General features: G+C 37.4%; 1 protein-coding gene across 4 annotated transcripts in view; it reads right to left on the bottom strand.

Moving 5' to 3' along the window:
- Positions 1–666: 666 nt before the first annotated feature.
- The window catches only part of nat16 (N-acetyltransferase 16), a 40,522-nt gene continuing 30,493 nt past the window's right edge, over positions 667–10,695 (bottom strand). For all 4 annotated transcript variants that reach the window (XM_034231934.1, XM_034231936.1, XM_034231932.1 and 1 more), the window contains 3 exons: positions 9,983–10,207; positions 9,510–9,847; positions 667–8,868 (listed from right to left, as the gene is read on the bottom strand). In XM_034231934.1, the coding sequence (XP_034087825.1) occupies positions 8,640–8,868; positions 9,510–9,847; positions 9,983–10,207 (792 nt within the window). In that variant the 3' untranslated portion in view covers positions 667–8,639. The remainder of the gene's footprint in view (positions 8,869–9,509; positions 9,848–9,982; positions 10,208–10,695) is intronic.

The raw sequence follows: 10,695 nt of genomic DNA, 5'->3' as shown, positions 1-10,695 counted from the left end.
GTTCAGATAGATATCAATCTCATGTCTGTGTGTCAAATACAGAGCTGGAGTGAGGATGTGGTTAGCCTAGCTTAGCATGAAGACTAGAAGGAGCGGAAACAGCTAGCCTGACTTTGTCCAGAGTTAAAAAATACTCCTACCTACTTAACATCTTGTATCTTAGACGAACATGCTAAGAAGAAAACGTCTGGGTTTAAGTTCAATAATGTGCTGGAATTATCTGTTCAGCAGCAGATCTCTATGGATAGTGTGCAGACAGAAATAACTGAGTTATACTCTATTCTTTGCCAGAAAATGTTTCAAGCTAGTAACTTAACCACTAAAACGACAAATCAATTTTTTTTATATTTCGATGTCTAGAAGGATTAAACATGTGTCTAGAAGGATTAAACAGGCCACTGTTAGCGTTAGCATCCCCTTCTTTTCAGTCTTTATTCTAAGCTAGGCTAACCATTTCCTGACTCCGGCTCCATACTCCACACATAAACATAAGATTGATATTAATCTTATCGTGACTCTCTGAATAAAATAGGCATATTTCTCTAAGGCACAGACGTGATACTGATTACATTCTCTGTTAACTCTCGGACAGAAAGCAAATAGGAGTATTTCCTAAAATGTTGAATAATTACTTTAAAAGGGAGAAAAATAACATGAAAGAAAACACAGACTCAGCACTTGTCTTTACTTAAAATACAACAAATGGAGAAGTTTGTTCATGTTCCGCCTTCTGGAGGTTCAAAGCATTACCAATCAAGCCATGATATAGCAATCACTACAAATCAAGCACAGAGATTTAATGTACAGAGATTTGCATCATTGGGTGCATATTAAAATAAAATCTTTGAAGCCTACACATTTCTATCATGACACTGGCTAGTTTAAACTCTAGCAGTGCATCTTGTTTATAATTTGCATTGAACAAAATTAGTAACTAGTAACTACAGGTTAATGTAGTGGAGTAAAAAGGACAATATTTCCTATGAAATGTAAAAGTATAAGGTCTCACAAAATGGAATTACTCACAAAAAGTACTTCAAAACTAGTATACAAAATGTGCATGGTTACCTTTTTATCTTATCTCTTGTCTTTTATCTCTCGCTTAACCAACCCAAACCTGCATTACTTCCCACAACACAGCCATTTGAACCATTGATTGTGTTATTCTGTTGTTAAAATAAAGTCTTATTTTCAATGCCACTGTATTGATGTACAAACTGCTCTACATGTCATTTGTCAAATGATTCAGCTTTGGAGGAACATTATTAAACTGTCAGAAAAAGGCTTATCTCACATGACACTGGATGATTGTTTCTGGACATCAAGATGTTCCACAAGAACAAGAAAGTGATTTTCACTGAAGTTGATACTACTTTACAGGAGAAGGGAGCCTATCTATTATTGCCAAAGACAACTAAAGTGCATGCTGCTTTACCCACTAACTCAATGGCTTGTACAATAAGTATAATACATACATTAATATAACACGTAACCCTATAGTACTTATAGGGCTTGCAGCACAATGTGTTAGCATTTTATTAACTTGTATACAAAGTATACAAGTATCAAATTTTTCAAACAAAGTGCTATGAGTAACCAAAATTACTTCCAATAATTAAATTCAGCATCACATTCAACCAATGATGACATCACTTTTTACTTTTGTTTGTGTGCTATAGGCATTACTTTTCAACGTAAGCTCATGTTGTGAATTAAAACGTTTGTTGCTTTTTCTTAAATTTCATAGGCTAATAGACAAACATGGAAGTTTAGCAGTAATGAAATTTGGCACTTCTTCGAGCTTCCCTCAAGCACACAATGCATCCACATCCAGTGTAGAAATATTATGCATAAAATCCAGTGCATTAACTGAACATATTGTATGTTCAGTTATTTATGTTCAGCTTACTATATTATAAGTAAGCATGGCATCCAGCACTCTGGAAAACTGGAAACTCATCTGAAACTAACAAGGCTGAAGATACTTTCCCTGATTAATGGGATTTTGGGGCGCTACTGGGTTCTATAACCAACATGTTAACCCTTTTTAGCTAACCTTAATTTCCTTATAATCAAATACATCCTCTTTGTTACTATCCATGACACTTACATGCTGGTGTTGTGTGTCTATGCTAGCTGTACGTTAGCATAAACCCTTTATAAATGGTACATTGGTTAATTAGACAGTAGTATGCAGTTTTTCTTGCTGTTACTTTGGTTATGGGTAATACATTTATTTAGTTATGCTTTATTAAGCAGTACTAAAACGAGTTTACAAAGCTTTTGGATTATGAGGTTGTGAACAATCTTTAGGGATCCTCTAACCATTCAAATGACAGCACAAATAGTTTGTTCAAATGCCAAAGTACAACCATTTTCTGGTGAGGACGTCTATTGACCATGTGTATCATGCATGACCTGTCTTGTCAGAGCGTGACAGCTGTAGCAATTACGTTGTTGCTATACAGTTTTAAAAACCTGGATATGTGGCGTTTGTTTCCCATTTCCTATCTATTCTGCTAGTTTCTTTAAACCAATATATCTTGATATAGGTCCTTTAACCTTTAAGAAGTAGTTATTCTTTTAACCTAAACCACAATATACCAAACCTTAACAGTGGTGGCAGATGAGGACACATTAAAGATATCTGCAGATCTAGGCCACTGCCTTCAAAATGGCTAGGTAACAACACTAATGTACCCAAAATCTGTACATGTGGAAAAGAAACAACAACCAAAGCCCAGAAGATATGTGGCCAAGCGCTAAAGAGCAATTTAAAAACCATAAAATGCGCTGTACTCCAAATGGGGTTTTCACAATCTTGTAACCAAAATGTTTTCCATATTACTGACCCATAAAGCATTTTATACTATTGACCATTATTAAACTATAAGTTAGAATGTATAGACCCTTAATTAAAAAAAGACAATAAATGGTATTAAAGAGGTTAATCCAAGACCTCGGTTGGCCTGTGTTAGCTAAATTGAAGGAAAGTGTTAGGCTGAATGATTTTTTCTTTTTAGTTTGCAGTATGAAGAGTTTTAATCACAGAATTTCATGAAAACCACATTTGTTGGATTTATCTCAATCGGTAGAACTCAATGGCAGAAACGTGTTTTTAATATGTGAATGCTTCAGGTTTTACACCTCGGAAGTTCGTAGGAGTCTCTTCACCTTTGGCTCTGATGTTAAATAGTGTTATATAGGCATGTACATTTAGGACTTACAGATGTAATGACCAATTTGGAACATTAACATGCAATGAAACAAACAAATGTACAGCTTCTGCCAAATTCATTTGCATGCCATTGTCAAATTGTTTGGAAGCCATAATAAAAGCATCCCAAAGATGCTTTTTTTCACATGTGATGATGACTGAGTCAACTTTATAGAATAAAGTAGCTTACATTAGAGCTATAGAAACTTTCCTCTTTGTTTTTTTTAGGAGCACAGTAGCAAAACAGTTTGTAGAATTCAAGTAAAAAAAATGACAAAACTCAAATTGGCAGCACAAATTGATTGAAACTGACCAGGCCAATTTATTGACGTTGCCATGACCCTAGCAACTTGAAGGGTAAAAAAATGGTTTGTTTGTACACAAAAATACTTCAAGCAATACAATTCAAACTTTAAGGCCTCAGTATGCTTCAAAGAAACGTATTTTCTAAGTGTCTAGAAGCCCGGGGATCACGGGGAATGTAAAACGTTATCTTTACGATTACTAAAAAGAGAGGCCATGATGGCAGACTTTATAGTGGTCATTTATAACAGGTATAAAAATGTTCCTCCTACATCCTACTTCCTTTGAAGCATACCAAGGCCTTTAGATAGAAGAAAGTTTTTACATGAGTTTGTTGACTTGTAGCTGGGGAAGAAAGCCTACAAAAATGCCCCCTACCCCCCCTTTGAAGAATATAATATCAGGACTCAAGAACGCATAGCATGCTGAAATGGTGCTAAAAGTGAAGTGGTGGTAGAGCACATTAAGTGAACATTGAAAATAGAATGTTTTATTTTTTTGAAAAGGTGAGGTGATCAGTGATGTGTTGACAGGTTCTCAGACGGCTTATTACAGTACCTACAAATGAGGCTTCATAAGCTTTTTGGCCGTTTAAGTGTTAACATTAAGTCTTCATTCTCACAAACTCCAGTGGCTTTCCAGCAAAACGTACCGTATATACATGTATTACATATTATTATGACAAGACAACAACAAATAAATGTATGAGTATATTTATAATAATCTGTCAAAGGATAATCCTACTTGCTATGTTAGGGTTATGTGGAATTTAACAGAGGGTGTATTTGATTGTGGGGAAAACATCTAGCTAATTCTACAGAGTTTCAAAGATTACACAGCTGGTTAACTATACTAAGGGTATGAGATGTGTGTATGTTTGTGTGTTGGGGATGGAGAAGGGCTGCATATGTACATTTCTTCATCACTGCATAAAGGCTTTTCAAATCTTTATCTTCCTAGACATCTTCATACAGAAGCACACAAGGCAGTAGAGGACATGGGTTAAGATGATTGTTATTTCCTTAAAATCAAAAGAAAGATGAACACGCTTTGATTTTGTGTGACAACAAAATGAATGGAACCTGCCAAACTGATTTCTCATGATTGTTTTGAGTTGGGGCTGACAACTTGCCAACAAGAAACCTGAGTATTAGGGTCTTGTGGACAAGTGAGGATTACATGGATTTACTTAACTGTTTTGGTTAAGATGGACCTGAGCCTGGAAGTCACAAACTGGATTTACCAATCAATTAACATTCTGGCCTTCACCTAATATCATGATGGTGAGTAGTCACTTTGGGTTAAGACAGAGTTACTACCTTAAGTAAAGATCTCGTCTTGGTGTGTGATGTGATGAAATGATATCAACAGACAAACTGTTGTGTGCCAACTATTATGTGATAACTGACGGACTAACCCTAACCCGGACTGTCATAGTTGAGGCAAATCTCCTAACCCTAACCAGTCGAGCTACTTTCCAACCCTGAATGAATGGCGAAGATCGAAAGGAATGAGATTGCCGATCCAAGCAGCAAGGGTTTTCGAATCAGTTAACCCGGTTCACCCTGCCTCAAGGACACCTTTCTTTATTCGGGCATGTTTCATTGGTTGGAGACACCAGGTCAGACAAAGGTCATTCTGATTGGAATACAAAGGTTATCACATCAGGGAATACCTTGGAATCCCACAGGATTCCCCAGTGGATGCAGCTAATGGAAGGTATAATTGGACTACCATGCTTAGACCGGAACCAGGATGAATAAATGGAAATGATCAGCTCACACACTAACTAAACTGAAAACTAACTGGTTCCTACCACTGGGATACCATCTCTAGCATTTTAAATGAAACTAGTCTAATTGTCTATTCAAAAGGGAATGCTATACATAATTTACGAATGTTATAGGGAAATATTTGACTAATTTTAATTTTTTAGGGAAATCCAGAATATGAGCTACCAAATCAGAATGTTAGCAAAGGGGTTTTGTCTTAAAGTAGGGCCTCTTTTGGCATCAATATCAATATCATATCCGAATCAGAATCATGAGAACGCAGTTTGGGTTAAGACCAAATAAGGTGATCACAAATTAACAGAGATTTTTATAAATAAATTACAAAAAATAGTTTGTGATCACGTGAAAACAATAATCACACCCATGGTTTCTATCCTTCTATATCCTCACTTCACTCCTGGCAGCAAATGATAGGGCATCTGTATAGATGAGTGGTGACTTTCTTTGGTTACAAACATTACGGTAAAAATATATTATTCCTCCTATTTTGCTATGCTCCCTGGAAAATGTCGAAGATTATGGCCACTCTACTAGCCTTTGCTAAAATATTAATCTTTAATGGATTTTTCCTTCCATACTTTTTGACGATTTGACTCATTATTAGTCTTAGAAAAAGGCCCAGTCATTCTTACACCTATAAAATTGTATACCAGAAGAAGAAAGGGGTCGAAGTCAAGAAAATAGTTGGTCAAGGCAACAGGGAGGTAAAATAGTTGTATACAAACTGAGATGTTTTCCCAACAAGATTCTTCTCTCTGGCTCAGATTAATGGTCGGGTGTCCCACCCTCTAAATGGGCATTTAAAGGGAGATTTAGAGAGTGTAACAAGTGTGTGTTTTCTGCGCTATGGATGCTTGATGTCATTTTAATGCCAAAGGGGCAATTAAGAAAATGTAAAAAAAAATTGTTAAAACATTTAAGGCCTGTTAAGATGCCTTTATAAAGTTGAAAATGTAGTGGCTAATGGACCTCCAACAAGTTCATTATTTTCTCTATGGCGACACACTGGTATTGTGCTTATGGCCACTCACCAAAAAAACAAGTCTACAGCAATGCTAGCAGCTTTGCAAGGCTGCACAGGCACAGCGATGCTTTGAGCTAAATGCTAATGTTAGCATGCTAATATGCTCCCAATGACAGTTAACATGATCATTTTTAGCAGGTATAATATATAACATGTATCCCATTTCAGTGAGGCATGTTATCATGCTAATTTAGCATTTGCTAATAAATAAAAAATAAGAGCTGAGGCTGATGGGAATGTAATTAGTTTTGTAGGTATTTGAGTTTTAAACAAAATGAAAATGGTGATCTGATTTCATCTGCCAGATGAAAAGTCATTCAAAGTTATTACAATCTATCCCGAGGAGACATGCATGTGTGTATTAAAAGTTGGACTAAATTGTCGGCCAATCTGTGTGAAATGCTGAAATATTTCACTGCATAAGTAAAAACCGTATGCCTACTGGTGCCGTTATGAAAAGTCAAGGGATTATAGAATTAGTTAACTCTACCACATTTCAGGGCGATTCATTTAGCAGGCTTATTTGTCAAGATACTTCTGTCTGTAAAAAAGTGATGGACCAACATACAAACCAACATAGCCATGCAGTTAGCATTTCAATAGACACGTGCCAATTGTTCAGAAATGAGTACTGTCCTTGGCCGTGGTATAAACCACAATATTCTGTCTAGACAATAAACTAGAGATTAGTGTGCTCTAACATGTTTGAAGTTGTCCTAACTCTGGTCTTACTCTATAGTCACAGACGACAGTATTTTTCAAAAGGCGTTTGCCAGCTAAAGATGGTTAAAACATCAGTAGATTCCTGTTAATTCAAACAGTTGTTTCAGTTCTCCTCCTCCCTGCATTAGCTGAAGCCAGTAGTAAACTGCACAGTAGTCTGTTAAAAAATGTCAAGCATTAGCATTTTGTTTGGCATTATGCTGGCAAACTACAAAAGTAAGCCTCAACTTCACTTACAGCTTCAGAAGTTATTAATTTCTGTTAAAATTTTATTGCAGCATTTAAGTGAAAATATTAAATTAGTAACATATATATACAGTAAAAGATTTAAAACAATAAAAAAGACAAAAGCTAAGACATAAGCTTGAACATGACGAAGGATAAATTGGCAGCCGTTTTGTGACTGAGCACGTTCATTTAAAATGACAGGCTTTGTTTGTTGTTTCTGCAGAGATTTGTTGTTGTTGTTTACAAGGAATAGCCTACTAGTTGAAAGATGCACCAATCAACAAAAGAGTGATGGGATCTGTTAATTACCCCTATTTGATCCTGAACTATTCCTTTCATTCTAACGTAGACTCAACCTGTCCGTAGTTTTAATAAAGTGCCTTCAGAGTTGTGCAGATTTAGTAACCCAACTCAGCTCGTGTACATATTTAAAGGTTAATATTTACAGAAAGAACATAGATGAAAGGTTTGAGATGCCCTAAGGGTAATAGATTTGTTTTCTTATAAAAGAATAGCATTTGCATGTTGACTGTTTTTAGGTTTCAGGGTACATCACTGCTACCGGTGTGAGAAAGCCTTCCCAAGCTCATCACTCTTATTATACCTTCCCCAGTCATATGACATACAGAGGGTGGACATATTAATAAAAGCCCCTGTAATCATAGTCAGGATAAACTAATAAAGTAATGATTCAACTCCATATTTAAATGTGAGGATTGAGTTTGTAGTGTTGTTGCTTTGGACTGCATCAGTTTCCAATCATTGGATTGTATACATTTAAGCAATGTGTTGGGCCAAACACCCGCCCAATAATCATCTTTCAATTCAAATTGTGTTTGACTACTCTTGGATGCCCTTTAAATTGGGTTGAATAAGAAAAAAAATGTATTTATGCAATTGAAGGTGTTATTTGGACCCATGGAAACATCTACTGTTAATGTTTAAGCCCCTTCTCTTTTTTGGTCACAAAGTATCAACCACACCTCAAAACTATAAGGCCTTACAAATTGTACCTAAAAATATGAGGTTTTATCAACACCTCAAACAACAATTGAATATCATAGCCTTTACAAATGTATTTGTAACAGACTTATTGTATCTGATTACTTCATGTTATTTCATGCCCACCCTCTGTATATATTTAGGTATCGTCAAATGAAACTGCGCTACCAGCAAAAACTTGTTTTGTTTTGTAGAGCCTACATTTTGTTTGCCTGGTTTCTACCTCCTCAATACAAAGGTTTTTTTTGTTTGTGTAATTGAGTTGTGTCCACTCCTTGTTGTTTTGCCCCTTGTCCTTATTCCTTTCTGGCTCCAACGTCTCCTACTCCTCTCCATCCACCTCCCGTAGCTAGATGACGTCTGACTCCACCACGCATTGCTCGGTGTACTCCTTCACCAGCTCCACGTTCAAGATGTTGCGGCAGAATTCCATCATGGGCTTCCAGAGTGGCGGGTCCAGGAACATCTGGCACATCACGTGACCCTTCAGAGTGGCAGTGTGGCGCTGCAGGTGGCACAGGAACTGCTGCCGGACATGATCCAGGTCCTTACCGAACATGTCAATGTTCAGGTAATACCTGTTTTAAAAGAAGTGTGGTCAATTGAGTGAAAATAATTTCTTGTTCTAAAATAACTGGAAATCTTAACCCTCCTGTCGTGTCTGTTTCTCCCCCCTCACTTTGGTGTTCCCGGGAAAATGTGACCGTTCTGTAACTTTAACTTCTCTTACATTGAAACAAGAACCATTCAAAATCACCACATTTTATTTAACACCATTTTAAGATGTAAACAATGTCTCAGACTTCTAGTTTACATTAATGGTTGTGTACTATCTGATGAACAGTCTAGAGTTACCCATTAATTTCCTATGGTGGTCATTTTTGACTGGGAACACCATCATTGTTACAAAGTTGACTAAACCACTCAAAATTCAAAGAAAGTGATGATCAGCAGCTTTATATGTTCAAATGCCGACTGTGGAGGATATCATAAGGCCTGGAGGCAATCAAATATAAAACACAATATTTATGATTGATGAAAGAAGTAATCGGTCCAATTTGATCCGAACACCACAGGAGGGTTAAAACAACTATGTATATAACAAATTAGCAACTTTGGCAACAATGGCATTATTGTAAGACAACATCATTGCATATTTGTCTGCACAGTAGTTGTCCCTGAATTTCAATGATTATAATAAGAAAGAAAGAAGAGTTACCAGTCATCTCCAATGGGCACCCTGAAAGGGAATGTACAGAGGCTGGCCACAGTAGGGTTGGCCACATCATCGACCATCCAGTCAATGTCCTTTTTCAGTACAATAGCCATGTTACTGGGTAGAAGCTTGAATGGCTGCCAATCTTGAATGATGGTGGCGTTAGGAAGGACCCCATGCATCCGATCAGAGGTCAGATACAGCTGGCGGATGGCTGTATTGTCGAGACGCACTGGAGGAGGTTTGAAGGAGGTGGACAAAGAAGATTGAATATCTCCAAGACCAAGATCAGACAGACGCAGCTTGAGTTCTTCAGCCCTGAAGCGCACCAGGAGAATACCCTATAGAGAAGAAAGCCAATGCAGGAGCTGACCATGGACTATATCGTATATATTTACATCAATAGTAAAACCAACTGACTTAAATTGAGGCTTATAAAGCACAGGCCAATACATAGAAAGGCTTGTTGCTTGTACCTGCTTGGTTATGAGGCGATATTTCTGGAAATCCTTGGGTCCGAGCTGATCGTCACGGGTCAAGCGGGTTACTTTGACATCAGGGAACTTGGATTTGACCAGATCAGAGCAAAAGCGCAGCAGAACCCCAGCCACACCCTTACCCCTTTCCTGAGGGGCGACACGTAGACCTTCCACCAGCATCGTCTCCCCATCGTCAATCACAACCACTGACTCCAGAGCAATCTGTTGAGTAGAAGAAGAACATTCAACGTTCAATGTCATTGAGTCGGATAAGACGTAAACACAGAAAGAGGTCTCCCAAAATACTCAAAACTGGTTTAGTATGCAGTGTAGCATAAAGTATCTACTATCAATTGAAAGTGCCACCAAAGAGCTCAAAGTATAGTTTCTAGCCAAACAACATGTCAGCATCCGTGCTTGGCGTGTACAGGTTACGATTTAAAATTCAGTAATTATATAATAGTTCCTAACCCAAGTAACTCCCCTTTACTACGAGGTTTGTCTCGATTGCTGTCAAGTTAGAGGGGTTAATCATATTGGTGGGCTCTACTTTAGAGAGACTGGTCTGGGACATGTTAGCATGGCAGTTAGTCTCCAAATTAGGACAAAGGTGACTCCCAGTAATTCGCAATGGTTTCATTTGAATACTGTGTGTTCTTAGATAGTTGGAGAACAGAAAGTTCCCAGTAGGTTTCTGCTTATTAAACGCA

This window comes from Gymnodraco acuticeps, unplaced genomic scaffold, assembly GCF_902827175.1.
Source record: "Gymnodraco acuticeps unplaced genomic scaffold, fGymAcu1.1, whole genome shotgun sequence".
NCBI classification, from domain to species: domain Eukaryota; kingdom Metazoa; phylum Chordata; class Actinopteri; order Perciformes; family Bathydraconidae; genus Gymnodraco; species Gymnodraco acuticeps.
The sequence above is the reverse complement of the archived record's forward strand: the minus strand, read 5'-3'. Positions and strand labels throughout refer to the sequence as shown.